Source organism: Bos mutus, chromosome 11 (assembly GCF_027580195.1).
Source record: "Bos mutus isolate GX-2022 chromosome 11, NWIPB_WYAK_1.1, whole genome shotgun sequence".
Lineage (NCBI taxonomy): Eukaryota > Metazoa > Chordata > Mammalia > Artiodactyla > Bovidae > Bos > Bos mutus.
In genome coordinates, this window is record NC_091627.1 from 6,822,558 (window position 1) to 6,838,305 (window position 15,748).

A 15,748-nucleotide genomic window follows, 5' to 3' on the forward strand; every position below is an offset into this window, starting at 1 on the left:
GATCCAACCCGTGTCTCTTGCATTGGCAGGTGGATTCTTTACCACTGAGCCACCAGGGAAGCACAGGAGGACTCTTCTGATTCAACTGGATTCACGGAGAATCCAGGAAAATCTCCCCATTTTAGGACCTTATCTTACTCCCTGCAAAGCCCCTTGGCCATGTTCTCTAACATACACACCCGCTCTGAGGATGGAGATTGGACATCATTGGGAGTGGGGAGAGGTGGGGAGGGGCACACTATTCAACAAAGTCATATTAGTGTCCTTAGGCTGTGGTTCAAGTGTCCAGGCTGAACGTGGGAGCAGAGAGTTCGGATCTCAAGCCCACTCCCTGCCGTGACCCTCAGGGAAGCCCGGGTTAGTGAATCTACCACCCCGTGGAGGTCAGGGCACGCTCCTGGCTTTGTTGCACCCCCTGGCAGGCAGGAAGGGCCACACAACCCTCCAATTCCTAGATGGAGGAAACAGACTAGAAAGCGTTTAAGGATTTGCCCTGGAGGGGTGGGGCGGGGCTAGAGGCCCAGTAGGGACACCCCTCACCCACAAACCCCCCACGGTGACTGCTTCTTCCAAAACCCAAGAGCCTTTGGCTGGGAGTGGGCGGGTGCAGAGTACAGACAAGCCTCCCTGCGCTCTCCTCTCCCCTCCCCTCCTTGCTCCAGGAGACACACGCGCCGAGCTCTCTTTCCCTAGCCGCCGCCGCCGCCGCCGCCGCCGCCGCCGCCACCGAGATGCCGCCCTCCGGCCTGGAGCTGATGAACGGCCAGGTGCTCCCCGCCTTCCTGCTCTGCAGCGCGCTGCTGGTCATCAAAATGTACGTGGTGGCCGTCATCACCGGCCAAGTGAGGCTGCGGAAGAAGGTAGGTGCTTCTCTCGGGGACCCCCAGTCCTGCGTGCGTGCGCTCACGTCTCCCGCAGCCGCCGGGAAGGCTGGAGTCGGGGACCCGGCCCCCGGAGTGTGCGGGAGCGGGCTGGGAACGACCTGCCCCTCCCAGCCCTGTGGGATGGCTCCTCTGTGGCCCGCACGTCCTGGTCCCCTGGTTGTTTTGTTTTCATTCGAATTTGCACGTTCTCCTTGCGCAGGGGCCGTGCTCACCTTGGTAGCGCGCCCGTCTCAGTATTGGCGCCGCCTAAGCGAGCATCGGCCTGGTGTTTTAAAAGCGTTTTACCCGCTTGCTGTGTCCCAGGTAAGTTCTCGGCACAGCCAGATTCCCAAGTCCCACTTGAGTTTGCAGGGGGGCTCAGCCTCCCTCTGACCCGGCGGTTTCCCGCACCAGAGAGCTGATATATGGGTGGGATGGAAACCGACCCAACAGGAGCCCCGAGAAACCTTTCAGTGGAAATTCCCGACTGGCCCCCGGCGAGGTCGCTCCCAAACCCACCGCAGCCTTCGCACGGCGGATCTCGGGCCAGGGTCCCCCGGAGTTCGAGAGGAATTTCCCCCACCGATCTGAGTCCCGGAGCCAAAACAACAATAAAGATTGACGCCAAGATCTGAGCGGGTGTGGGGTGAGGCGGGGCTCGAGGAGCCACTGGGCGGGAGGCCAGAGCCCGCGGAAACCTTCCGGCCAAGTTCGCCAGCCATCCTGAGCGCCGCGAGGGATAGTTGATTATCCACCAGATATTTCAGAGAGGAGATGTCCCCGGCCCTGCCCCTTTGCCCAGCTCAAAGGCAAGTCGAGGCTGGATCGGACATCGTCCTGAAGGTGGACGGTGGAGAGGGGGTGGTCTTGCTCAGCCCCGAGTCTCAAGAGGTACAGACGGGACACAAGGCAGGTCAGCTTCCCAGGTGAAGAAACTCCTGGAGCAGAGAGAGACACACTGGTCATCCTGACCTCTCCCTGCCCTGTACCCACCCCATACGCTGGGAAAGCCTCACGGAGTCTTTCTCACAGACTAACTGGGTCCTTCTTGGAGTGAGCGTTAATCCCCATCCTGGTGGGGAGGAGGGGGCGGTATTCAACTTCTGACCCACACCAGAAACGTGGGCTCTGACCGATGACGTTGCCTGTGATGGCAGGGTTTGGATCCAGGTGCCCAGCTCCGGAGCCCACACCCTGCCATGAGGGGATGGCATTATCCCAGGGCCATGCTGCACACAGAGCTTTCTTTTCACGTGGATTAGGGAAGGAAGAGTCAAACCTGTTGGGGTGCCTTTCTGTCGGGTCAGTAGGGTGTGGCAGAAGGAAACCTCCATTCTGGGCTGTTCCCGGGTTCTCCCAACCCTGTGAATTTCCCTCTCATTCCTGCTCCCTGTGTTCAGGTAGCCAGGGAGGAGCTGGGGGAACTACCCCGTGGGGAGGTGACTCGGGGATGCTCTGGCTCCTCCACCCATTAGCCTGGGGACCGTGGGCAAGTCTGAGAGCTTGATTTCCTCATTTGTAAACTTCAGGGTAGTCACACAGTACCAGGAGAGTTCAGCACCTGGCACTGAGCAAATGCCCCCACCATTGTTAGTCTTCATTACTTATTAACAATTGGAATTAACATGACCGGACCTAGGTCTCCTGGAGGGCAGTACATCCCAAGGCCTGCCCACCCTGCTCCCTGGTCCCTGCTGGAGGCAGTGCTTCTGCTTCCAATGCCTGCACTGCCGTGGCTCCTGGCCTGGCCAACGTGTATCCATGCTGTCTTCAGGGGTGAGCAGCCTCGTGGACTGTGGGCACCTAGGACAGGTGCCCACTGAATGCCAAGACCCCGTGAAAGGTGTCACAGGCCCACAGACTGCATGCAGGGCCATCAGAATCAGTGATTCTGTGACTTAAGGGCCAGCAAAGAGGAATTCCTGTTGGGGGGGCTCTTGATCATGACAGACACTGCATTCATCTCCAGGGTGAAGAGGGCCAGACCCATCGGACAGGATGGGGAGAAAAAAAGCAAGCACTTGGGGACAAACTAGGGGCTCCCCTGCTGGGTCAGATGGTAAAGAATCTGCTGGCAATGCAGGAGACCTGGGTTTGATCCCTGGGTCACGAAGATCCCCTGGAGAAGGGAATGGCAACCCACTCCAGTATTCTTGCCTGGGAAATCCCATGGACAGAGGAGCCTGGTGGGCTGCAGTCCGTGGAGCTGCAAAGTGTTGGACACGACTGAGTGACTAACATGGTGGGGACAGATACTGGAAGCAGCAGGGCCCGTCACTGGATGAGCGATGCAGAAGGCACGCTGCAGAGATTCGAGTCTGCTGAGGGGCTGGTGGGGCGGGCTGGCTGCATGCGTGCAGGCAACGGTGCAGCAGGAGCGAGAGGCGTGGACTTCAACGACCTGAGTGTAACTTCGGGTCCCTGCTTTGCAGTGACAATTCCTCAAGCTCCCTCCTGGTGCCAGGCATCGTGCCATGGCATCTCCACTTACCTTCCTTGCTGTTCGTGTGGTAGGTGATCTCAGTGTGATCTGGAGTTCACAGACGAGGAAGCTGAGACCCAGGGAAGTTCAGATACCTGCAGTTGGTTCCCGTGGGGCTGGGTTTCTCAATGGGGCCTGTGGAGTCTCTTTCACTGCTGTCAGTTCAAAGCCTAATTTTTAGGATGCCACTAGGACCCCTACAACTTGATCTCGGAACTCTGTCCCTTGCTTGTCACTGCTCCAGCCATGCTGGTTTTTTATCCTTCACACATGTTCTTCTTCTGACCCCAGGGCCTTTGCACATGCTGTTCCTGATGCCTTGAATGCTGTTTCTATAACCTCCCATTTTCTGGTTAATGTTGCTGCATCCTTCAAGTCTCAGCTTTACTGTCACTGCCTCAGAGAAGCCTTCTCTGATTCCCAAACTTGGCCAGATCTCCCATGAACATTCTCAAAGCTAACCCTGTCTTCTTTTTCCTTACTCTGACCACCTGATCTTTTCTGGTTCATTGGCAAATCCCTCATTACACCGTGAGCTTCCCAAGAACAGGGATGAGGGAGCCTTTTTCTCACTCTTTTCACGCTGCTATATAAAAAAATACCAGAGACTGGGTGGCCTAGCAACAACAAAAGTTTATTTCTCACAGTTTTAGAGACTGGAAAGTCCAAGGTCAGGGCACCGGCAGGTTCAGTGTCTGGTGAGGGCCCACTTCCTGATTCATAGATGGTGGTCTTTTCGCTGTGTCCTCACACCGCAAAGGGCTAAGGGAGCTCTCTGGAGTCTCTTTTATGAATGTTGATCTCATTCAAGAGAGCTCCACCCTCGTGAACTCATCACCTCCCAAAGGCCTCACCTCTCAACACCATCACACCAGGAGTTAGGTTTTAACACAGGAAATCTGCAGCGACACGAGCATTTAGTTCATAGCAGCCTTGTTCATGATGAGTCGCCAGCGCTCAGCACACAGTAGGAGCTCACGGACACTGCTGAATGGACATGTATGTGACTGCATCGCCACAGACCTAGTCCACTGGGCCGTCCATCTCATGAACAGTAATTCTCAGCTGATGTATTCCAGGCTTTTGCCAACCCCGAGGATGCTCAGAGACATGGAGGCCTCCAGTATTGCCGGAACGACCCAGATGTGGAACGCTGCCTCAGGCAAGTACCCTTGGCACTTGGCGAGATCACAGCCTGCCCTTTCAGACCCTCTTCTGAACATGGGGCGCTTGGAGGATACCCAGGGGCCAAGATCTTCTGCCTTCTGAATCCTCTTAAACAGTCTTCATTTATTCATTGATTTCATTTCTAGTTAAGTATTAGTTAAGAAAAGAAAAGTTAGGGAAAGTATTGTAGTACGTCCTCATGGCTCAGGATGGCAGAGTTAGAAAAGGTTATTCAGTGCGAATTCATTCAGTCTGTGTGTAAGCTCTGACCTGAAGAATCTGCTCTCCAGGGACTCATGGTGTTACTGGTGTCTTATGCATCTTCTTGGAGAAACTTCTCCTGCATTTACAACACACATGCTGTGCTTTTTCCTCTGTATCCCCAAAGGGTCACCCTTTACCCATTTATTTATACGGTGGGTTTTTTTTAATGTAACAACAGAAATTGTTTCATATCAGCCTATATAGGGGCTTCGTTCATTACATCGGTGCCATAGTATTTATGCCATTTCTCTGTTGAATGGATGGTCTGTAGTTGATCCAACCTCTTCCCCTCTGATGGCATTTAGGCTAAGTCTTTCTCTGTTATGAACAGAGCGCATCCAAACTTCTTTCCTTTGCCTTAGTGTGTACATGTGAACAGACCTGCAGGATGCAATCAAATGGTAAGAAATACTGTCTAATGGTACCTAAATCCACTCCCACCACTGGTGTGTGACATGTGTCTCTATGCTGCTGCCAACTCAGTGGATCCATCTTTGGCTGGATCCCTGTCAACGTGATGGGTGAAAATGCACGTCCCCTTTCACTTTTACGTTGCGTTTTTTTCTCCCTGCCTTTCTTTTTTGGCTGCGCTGGGTCTTTGTTGCTGCTCGTGGGCTTTCTCTAGTTGTGGCTAACCACAGGACCACCAGGGAAGCCCCTTTACTCTGCATTTCCTAGTGAAGATGAACATCTTTTCGTAGGCTTAGCTTTCCCCAGTCAATCCAAAATAGTTTTTTCTTACAGAGATCAGAACTATTCATTGTAGTTTGGGAATAGTGAAAACGTGTAGAGGATAAGGGGGAAAACCACTCACGATTCCAGTCATTGTTGACATGTTCTTCTATCTCCTCTTTGCCATCTGTCTAAGTATTTTCCATAGCATAAGGTATGCACTGTACACCTAATTTGGGGTTCTGCGTTTTTTCAGATAACGTTACTTCATGAACACTTTCCATGTCAGTAGATACTACTCAAAAAGTGATTCTTAAAAAAGAGCTGTGTAGGGAGTTCCCTGGTGGTCTAATGGTTAGGACTTAGTGGTTTCACTGCTGTGGGCTGGGTTCAATTCCTGGTCAGGGAGCTGAGATCCCACCAGCCTCATGGTGCAGCCAAGAAAAGAAAGGGGCTGTGTAAAATTCCATCAGGTGTTAATTTCACATCGCTGGTCTCAGTGGGTATTTTGGCAGTTTCCTCTGCTGTTTTACACCAACAGGCTGGAGAACCAGGAGGAGGCCCTCCCCAGGGATGGGGATTGTCAGTGGAGTGGAATGGGGATGGGAAGGATGGGCAGCTTAGACAGGAGGGAGACGGAGACAAACCCTCACATGGTTCTTATCACGTTCCCATGAGTCACAGGCAGAAATGGGTGGGACAAAGCAGTAAAAATAGTAGAGATTCTTTTACTGAAAGAAAGTCAGTGGGGTTTTTCCTTACACTTTTCTTGGCCATTGAAAATGACACGTGTACTTGCGTTTTTTTTTAAGTTACAGAAATGCATAATATAGAAAGTGAGATTCATTGCTATTTCACCCTTTCTAATGTAACTACGGGCTTCCCTGGTGGCTCAGTGGTAAAGAATCCACCTGCAATGCAGGAGACATGAGTTCAGTCCCTGGGCTGGGAAGATCCCCTGGAGAAGGAAATGGCAACCCACTCCAGTATTCTTGCCTGGAAAATCCCACGGACTGAGGACCCTGGAGGGGCTGCAGTCCGCTGGGTCGCAGAAGAGTTGGATAAAAGAGTTGGATACAACTTAGTGACAACAACAACGTAACTATAGATACAGTCCTTCATATGAGTTCCGTCCATCTGTTTGTTCATTCCACATTTAATGAGCACTTCCTAAGCGTCGGGGGCTTCCTTGGTAGCTCAGCTGGTACAGAATCTGCCCACAATTTGGGAGACCTGAGTTGGAGCTCTGGGTTGGGAAGACCCCCTGGAGAAGGGAAAGGCTACCCACTCCAGTATTCTGGCCTGGAGAATTCCATGGGCTGTATAGTCCATGGGGTCACAATGAGTTAGACACGACTGAGAGACTTTCACTTCACTTCCTAAGTATTACGTACTGTGCTAAGCACTAGTTGTACTTCGGTGAACAAAAGCCTGACCCATCACGATAATCCATATGTGACCCTCACGCCACCTGGTTATGGGGGAGGGAGTGATTAGTAGCAGGGACAGCAGGCTGCCAAGACTGTGTATACCCCGAGCCAGCTCAGAACATCCACCCAGAGGAGTGTTTGTCTTCTCCCAGGGTGTGAGAGTTCTGCGTAGCCAAGCTTACTTGTGGCACAGGAGTAGTTACACAGGTTCTGGAGTGCTTTATTTCTACTGGCTGTAACCATGCCAGGGAGAGACCACACACCTGCCTGGTGCCAAGACACCGCCAACCCCCTACCCCCCCCACACACACACACAATTTAATTTATCTACAGTTGTTGTTTAGTCACTAAGTCATGTCTGACTGTAGCCCACCAGGCTCCTCTGTCCATTGGATTTCCCAGGCAAGAATACTGGAGTAGGTTGCCATTTCCTTCTCCAGGGGATCTTCCTGGCCCAGGGAACAAACTCGTGTCTCTTGCATTGCGGGTAGATTCTTTACCACTTGAGCCACCAGAGAAGCCCCTATTGTCTACTTTTCGAATGCTCAAATGGCTGAAAGTCAGTTCAGCACTTTTTGAGCACCTCTTATCTAATAATGCTTTTTATAATTCTGTGAGTGTTTATTGGGGACCTTCCATGGACTGGTATTTACTGAGACTTACTATGCCAGACCCAGGGGCTCCTGGGCCCCCAGGGCTCCTCCTCCTGACTTCACAAAGCATCATGAAACCTCAAGGGTACAGAGAACCACACATCCTGCCATCTGCTACTGGAGAACTGGCTGGAACCTGATGGGAGATGCCCTGGAAGCAAATGTGGGTTAAATATTAGACCAGGGTTTTAGTGCAGCCAGGGCCACCTTCTACACAAACAGGAAAACACTTAGGCCCTGGTTCTTAGAGCACAGATCTGCCTTGTGGGTGAGTGTAGGCTGGAGCCCAAACGTGAACCCCACTCTGGGGGAAGTCGGAAAACAGATTTCAAGGAAAGTTTTGAAACCCAGGCTCATCCTTTTAGTGATTCCCTATTAAGTTTCTCCAGTTTTCCTGGTAGCTGAGCTGGTAAAGAATCCACCAGCAATGCAGGAGAGTCCAGTTTGTTTCCTGGGTCGGGAAGCTCCCCCTGCAGAAGGGATAGGCTACCCACTCCAGTATTCTTGAGCTTCCCTGGTGGCTCAGATAGTAGAGAAGCTGCCTGCAATGCAGGAGACCTGGGTTCGATCCCTGGGTCAGGAAGATCCCCTGGAGAAGGGATAGGCTACCCACTCCAGTATTCTTGAGCTTCCCTGGTGGCTCAGATAGTAGAGAAGCTGCCTGCAATGCAGGAGACCTGGGTTCGATCCCTGGGTCAGGAAGATCCCCTGGAGAAGGGACAGGCTACCCACTCCAGTATTCTTGGGCTTCCCTGGTGGCTCAGATGGTAAAGAATCCACCTGCAGTGTGGGAGACCTGGGTTGGATCCCTGGGTTGGGAAGATCTCCTGGAGGAGGGCATGGCAACCCACTGTAGTAGCTATAGAGGAGGAAGCTGGTCTGCCAAGGCCACATCGCTCATGATGGCTAAGCTGCCATTGAGCCCAGGCTGTCAGATATGGGCTCTGCCCTCCTTGCAAGAATGCAGTTTAACTCTATTTTATACCTGCCTTTAAAACTAAGCAGTCTTTACCTTGTATCAAACCTGACTTCTAAGAAATCATCTGTGTGGATAGAGAGCGGGCCTGACATAAAAGGAGAGAGCTGGCTGGCTGGCTGCCAGCTGCCGTCCCTGCCCAGGAGGGGCGGGGCAGGGCGGAGAGGGGGATAGGGCCCTCTCCCCACCCCTGTCACCTGATGCAGTAAAGTACAGCTAGTGTTGCGATGTCTGGTGAGGGGAAGGGGCCGGCCTGATGCTGCAGGAGGCCATGCAAGTCCAAAGCAGGAAACTGCTTTGAGCGACCTTCACCTTAAAAAAAGTGGTTATTATTGGAATGACACGTTTTTGCCCAAGCATCTGTCTGGTACGTGACTCTCTCCATGTCTCTCTGCTCAGATCCTGAGGTGGGAGGAGGGCGTGAGTTACCTTGCCTCATCCAGCTGATTTCCCCACGTCTCCTCCATCCTTACCACTTGTGGCTTTGCCAGGGCCCTGCTGTGGTATTCATTGTACCAGAGGGAGGAGGATGGGAGACTGGGGACCCCAGGGGCTGAAGGTCAGAGCTGAGGGGCTTTATCAGCTCCCAGACGCCTCTGCTCCCTCAAAGGTGACCCCCTGAATCCTCTAGTCCCGAATGCGGGGGCCAAGAGGTGGGGCCGCTCCTCCCATCCTTATGCCTCCTCCCCACCCTGTGTCCCCTGATTTTGTTTTCTCACCTGTGCTTGGGGTTTGGCCAAGGATCCTCTCAACAGCTTTCTGAGAAGTGACTCACTCTTAAAGTGTAAATACCTCTTTTAAGGAGAAGTGTCTGAATGAATGGGTATCACATGCTAGTTATGCTTTTCCTGAAACTTTCCCAGAAACGTCCAGGATGACAAAAATACTCCCGGCTGGCACCATTTCGTGAGTCACCTGTGGGAGGCAGACCATATTCTGGGACATACAGACTTCACATGAAATAGGTTCTCTGAGGTGTGTGTAGGGAGGTTGCTGTTACACAGCTCTTTCTCCATAGCATGGGATGATTTTAGAGCCACAGTTGCTGCCTCTTCCCAGATAACATAAGGGACTTGCTCGATTGATTAAGGAACTGGAGTGGCCCCCATCCTCAGTTTCCCTCCCACTTTGTCCCTGAAGCCAAGACCCAGCCGGCTTCTTTCACCTGGGCATCCAGCAGTATTTCCCCCAGCTGGTGAGACCGGCCCTGCTATAGACTTGTGCTCCCTGGGGCTGGATTCCAAGGTCGGGCTCTGTGAGATAAGGAGAAGGAAGACTCTTGTTTGGTCCAGGATATGGGGACAGAGACTCCAACTGCTGTGTCCCAAGTTTGACCTAAGAAAGATCCAGGCCCTGATGGGTTTATGGGAGCTTTTGTACATCCAGATTGAATTCCAGACCCTTTACCCTGCTTCCTGAGGGCTTTCTCCCCCACTTATCTTGATCCTGCCTCACTCCCTCTTATGACCGCATTCCAGACACGTGTGGAATGCTCACTTACTAAGCCTTGAACACACTCTGACCATTCCCACCTCAGGGCCTTTGCACATGCCCATCCTTCTCCCTGGAGAGTTCATTCCTGCACAGATGGCCCCTCATTTTTCAGGCTTTACCAAAATGTCTCTTTCCCTGACCACACCCACCCTAGTGGGTGCAGAGACCCCTGTAGCCCTGGGTTGCAGAGTGCTGCTCTTTCCCACCCTGCCCAATTCCGAGCATCCACATACCATAGCCCTTGGCTGAGACTCTCCTTGCAAGAGTGGGACGAAAGAGCAGGACCACAGCAGGTCCCCACTTAGGGGCTGTTGGGCTGGGCCTGGCTTGCTGGTGCAACCTTGGTGAAACCTTCCCGCTGAAAGGCTTGAAGAAGGGGCTTCGCTTCCAGCAGCATCTCCATGCCTCACACATGTGGCCTTTCCTCAGGGGAGGTTATGGCTCGGGCACTGTGTTCCTGTTTATCTGGCCTCCAACATGCCATCTCTGGCTTCGGTCTCTTGCTCAGTCTCTAATTTATGGGACTCGACCTCCCTCCGCAGAGGAAGCTGCCCATTAGCAGGAGTCATGGAAAATGTAAACCAACTCTTAGCAGAAGTGGATGAGTTTTCTTTGTTGGTCATTTTTTTGGCCGGGTTATACACAGCCACCCCCACGCTCACTCCCATCACCGCACATATACACACACTTGATCATTTTAAAGAAAGAAAGAAGCAGGGTAGCACAGAGGAAACAGCATCACTACTGCCCAGCGATTGGCTGGCTCCGTGAGTGGAAGTTGTTACTGTTATTCCTGAATCCCTGAGAGGAGGAAGGGTTTGCTTAGACTTAGGAGCAGAAGAAGACAGAGCCAGGCGTGGATGTCAGACGTGTGCTCTTAGCCCGTCCTACTGGGGAGGGTCCAGGAACCTGCATTCAGAAGGAAGCGGCCTCAGAAAAGCCCTGCCTTGGGGAGGTACCCAGCATGGGCTGGGGAGTTCCCTGGTAGTCTAGGGGTTAGGATTCAGCACTTTCACCACTGTGTCCTGGGTTCAATTCCTGGTCAGGGAACTGAGATCCCATAAGCCACGTGGTACAGCCAAAATTGAAAAAAAAAAATGATCAGGGGCTGGAGGCAGACCTAGGCCCTGCCCCAGCTTTCACGCAACCCCACTGAGCCCCACTTTTCCTTGCTGGTGTCCAAGGCCAGAGGGGAGGATGGGGGAGACCATGGCAGGTGCTGGGTCCTGGCGGGCCCTGGGGCTTGGTAGCAGAACCCAAGCGGCAGCCCTTCGTGGCTCCCAGGCCATTAACAGGGCTTCGCTTCCTGAGCTGTTCGCAGGCACCAGCTTGGAGTCACGGCCCCCTCTGCCTCTGGGTTACCTCTTTGCCCGGCCGCGATGGACGTCAGTCTGGTTGCCAGAGATGATCCCCGGAGGCGCAGGGCCTTTGAGGGCAGAGGGTCCCAGCACCCAGGACATTCTCAAAGCTTACACCTGGCTGACTGCACCCCTTTGCCTTCTCAGAGCCCACCGGAACGACATGGAGACCATCTACCCCTTCCTGTTCCTGGGCTTTGTCTACTCTTTCCTCGGACCGAACCCCTTCGTCGCCCGGATGCACTTCCTGGTCTTCTTCCTGGGCCGTATGGTACACACCGTGGCATACCTGGGGAAACTGCGGGCGCCCACCCGCTCCCTGGCCTACACCCTGGCCCAGCTCCCCTGCGCCTCCATGGCCCTGCAGATTGTCTGGGAGGCAGCCCGCCACCTGTGACCAGCCGTGGACGCCACCTCGGCCGCCAGACCGCTGGCCACGAGCCAGTGGGGCTGAACCTGGGGGACCGATGGCCCTTTGAGATTGTGACAGGCCCTGGGGCCAGGTTCCTGGCAACTGGCTGAGCACGTGATCTTGGGCCCAGGGGGCCTGTGTGTGTTTCCCCGTGTGTCCCTTGGATTCCTGGGTGAAGCGGCTGATTTGGAACTGTTAAGAGACGGACCGTCACGATCGATAGAAAATTCTTCCACTGTAAAAACTCCCTCCCTCCCTCCCTCCCTCTTCCTCCCCAATGCTGGGAAAAGCAAACAGAGACTCAATTCCAGTTTTGGAACCTAACGACCTTCTGAATCCAGGGATGTAATAAATGAGGACTTCTCACTTCCACCGCAGAGATTCTGGTTCAGCTGGTCGAGAGGGGAGCCTGGGCATCTGCATTTTTGGAAAGCTCCCTTGAGAGTCCCAGTGATGGTGGGGTCTGGGCACCATTGCCAGTTCTCTCTCCCGAAGGGCCCGGGACAGGCAGGGTGTGAATTTCCCTCAGGATGGGAGTTGAGTGGTTGGGGGTGGGGCAAAGAGTCGGACACGACTGATCTGATCTGATCTGTGTGCCTTCGTGCTGTGCTGACACTTCCCTGTGTTCCGGCCACATTCCTTGGCTGTACGTTTCTCTCCTTGGCATAGGTGCTGATTGGGAGGGCCCACCAGGAAGGCTGGCCTTCTCTTCCTGAGGCTTTAGTTGCTCCAAAGCGCTGTCAATCAAGAATGATGGGCTTTGAAGGACCAACCTCTAGAAGAAATGTTCTGGCTCCTTCCGTATTTGTGAGGTTTGAAAACCACTGATGTGCCCCTGGACTTTTGGTCTTAGACTGTGTGGGTTCAGTCACTGATGAAGTGTCTGACCAGCTCAGCTCCTTGGCTGCTGCTTCCTGGCCGTCCACTGCTGTCCAGGCTGGCCAAGGATCTGGCTCCCTGGACACTTTTGTGGGTTTGTGTCTGGGGCAAACACACAAACACGCCCAGACTAGGGCGTTACACCACGCAGAATGCAAGCAGACTCCTGGGAGACACCCTCTCCACCTCCTGCCACGGGCAAGGAGGAGGGTCACTCAGCCAGCATTTTGGCAGAGGAGGAAACCAAAGCTCAGAGTGGACTCCCTGCAGTGTGGGATCAGCTCTGAACCCAGCTTGTGTCTGGCTCCCAAATTGGCTCTAACCATTGCACCCTCCAGCCTCACTTTCCACAACCACCCCCACCCCCACTCCCAGCACTGCTCCTTTCTTTTAGGATCTGGGGACGCCCCCTCTCACCACCCTGCAGCCCCTGAACTCTGGGAGGCTTGCCCTCTCACCACCTGGGGATCCCAGCCCCTGAACTGAGTTAGGCCCGCTTCCGGCCGCACTGGGAGCTGCCAGTGGGTAACACTGGTGGTGAAATGAGCCTCTTCAGGAAAAGGGAAAAAGTGAAAGTCGCTCAGTGGAGTCCGACTCTTGCCACCCCTGGGGATCAGTCCAGGCCTCAGGCCAGAATTCTGAGTTAGCCCCCTTCTCCAGCGGCGACCCAGGAATCGAACTGGGAGCTGCATTGCAGGCAGATCCTTTACCAACTGAGCTGCCCCCCAAATATTTTTATTATGGTGGTGAAATGCATGGGCTTAGCTGTACCACAGCATGTGGGATCTAGGTCAGGATTAAAGGGAATCACTGGAAAACTGTACATCTGGGAAACAGGAAGGCACGGTCCCATATGCAGTGCCTGCTGTCTGCTAAGCAGGGGCTGGGAGTGGTGTTCATAACTTTTTTTTCCCACTTGAAGCTTAAACGCATCCCAGGAGGGAGGTATTTCTGCTTTTTGATGAGGAAAGCCTCTGAAAGGAATGGACTCCAGCATCCCTGAGCAGTCCATGCGCTTGTATTGTAGTATTTTCCCTTCTGGGGAAAGGGGCTGAGAAGGCAAAGTACCCAGATGAGGCCCGAGGGAGGAGGGCATCCGACACTCACGAGGAGCGCGTGACCCTGGAAATAGGTGAGGGGGGCTGCCCCTCGGAGCTGCGGGGGCTGCAGCCCCTCGTGGCCTGGCCCCTCAGTCGCTGAGCCGCGACAGTGGGGCTGAGGGGACAGCAGGATATCAGACAGTGACAACTCCGAGCGCTCAGTGCCCTAGTGGGGGGCTGAGCAGTGGGAGCCCCAGGAGGGCCTCTAATCCCTGCTGGGGAGGGGCTTCCTGGAGGAGGTGGCAACTCACCTGTGATGGGGGTAAGTCAGGCTGGGTTTTTTTTTTTTTGGCGGGGGGGGGGGGTTGTCCAATCAGGCTGAGGAGATCCTTTACCAGCTCAGCCCTCTGAGGTCAGTGTCTGGGAAGTGGAGAGGATGTGTGCCCCCAAAGGATGATGGGGTTTTGATAAATATTATGGATGAGGAGGGAAGGAGGTTTATTATCATCAGCTTTGGAGCCTTGTTGTGGGGTTCCGGGTCAAGCTGGGGACAGGCCGGCGTGGGCTTGGGGATCTGGGTTTGTGTCCTAAGAGGGTCTCGGAGAAGGCGTATAGAGAGAGAGGGCAGTGAAATGAGGTTGACAGCTGGGCAGTGGCCCTTGATCCCCAGCTGGCACAAATGGTGCCCTACCGCTCCTCCAGGAGCTGGGGTGGGGGGGCCAGAAAAGAGGCGCATGCAGCCCAGCAGCATGGAGGGGCCGCCCCAGGGTGCTGTCCAGGGGCAGCTGGCAGGAGCCAGGTGATTTTTCCAGAACAGACCCAACCCTCCAGGACTGGGGAAGGGCTGCGGGCAACCTCCCAACAGCAGCTGCCCCTGTGCCCGCACACCCAAGTGCACGAAAGCCTGTGTCCATCTCCTGGGCAGCAGCGGGTGAGACAGGTGAAGCAGGTGGGGGTCTGCTGACCAGTGCTCAGCCCCACCCCCACCCTGCCCCAGGCCATTCTGGGCACCAGCGCCAGTTGCCCTCAGGCCCCAGCCTGAGTTCCTCTGACTTCCCTCTCACCCTCCCGTACTCCACCTGCATGTGAGACCCCCACCTTCCTCCTGACCCTGGGAGGGGGGCGGGGCTGGTGGAGCAAAGCAGAAGCCTTGCGGAGGGTGGGGCTGTGTGGAGCCTGGGGGCTCTGGAACCACGGCCCAGGGTGCAGGCAAGGACTTTAGGGCACAGTCCGCGCCTGGAGAAACAGGGCTGCCCCTGGTTGGGGCTTGGTGTCTGGGGGGGAATCCTCTCTTCGACTCTGAATCAGGTGAAGGCCCCGAGCAGGGCCGGGATGTCACACAGACCCCAGGATCACAGGGCCCTTGGGCTGCGAGTTGAGGCCGTTGCCTCAAAATGTTGCCAATATGGTTTAATGTGGTAGAACCTTTCCCCCACCCCCCAGTCCCAGGACACACCCATTCTGAGAAAGCCCACGCCAGGTGATGGCTGGTGGGCCCCAACTGGACTCCCCAGTCTTCTAGGAGGCCCCTTGGGGGAACCGCTGGGGCTCCCTCATTTAATGGATTTCATGGCTCTAGCCTTCAAGAGTATGTGGTATTTGATACGTGGTACTCTAGTCAAGGCTATGGTTTTTCCAGAGGTCATGTATGGATGTGAGAGTTGGACTGTGAAGAAAGCTGAGCGCCGAAGAATTGATGCTTCTGAACTGTGGTGTTGGAGAAGACTCTTGAGAGTCCCTTGGACTGCAAGGAGATCCAACCAGTCCATTCTGAAGGAGATCAGCCCTGGGTGTTCATTGGAAGGACTGATGCTAAAGCTGAAACTCCAGTACTTTGGCCACTTCGTGCGAAGAGTTGACTCATTGGAAAAGACCCTGGGAAAAGACCCTGGAAAAGATGCTGGGAGGGATTGGGGGCAGGAGGAGAAGGGGACGACAGAGGATGAGATGGCTGGATGGCATCACTGACTCGATGGACATGAGTCTGAGTGAACTCCGGGAGTTGGTGATGGACAGGGAGGCCTGGGGTGCTGCAATTCATGGGGTCACAAAGAGTCG

At 54.3% G+C, this 15,748-nt stretch overlaps 1 protein-coding gene across 1 annotated transcript; it reads left to right on the forward strand.

The window, feature by feature from the left end:
• The first annotated feature begins 590 nt into the window (after nt 1–590).
• Nucleotides 591–12,143, forward strand: PTGES (prostaglandin E synthase). The gene is made up of 3 exons (XM_005908785.3): nt 591–860; nt 4,425–4,507; nt 11,507–12,143. Exons 1-3 carry the CDS (start codon nt 732–734, stop codon nt 11,754–11,756), a joined length of 462 nt encoding a protein of 153 aa, XP_005908847.2. The 5' UTR covers nt 591–731; the 3' UTR covers nt 11,757–12,143.
• The last annotated feature ends 3,605 nt before the right edge of the window (nt 12,144–15,748 follow it).

Coding starts and splice junctions, on each gene's coding strand:
- PTGES (XM_005908785.3), top strand. CDS start 732: ATGCCGCCCTCCGGCCTGGAGCTGATGAACGGCCAGGTGCTCCCCGCC. Junction 861..4,424: donor AAGTGAGGCTGCGGAAGAAG/GTAGGTGCTTCT, acceptor GATGTATTCCAG/GCTTTTGCCAACCCCGAGGA. Junction 4,508..11,506: donor GATGTGGAACGCTGCCTCAG/GCAAGTACCCTT, acceptor TTGCCTTCTCAG/AGCCCACCGGAACGACATGG.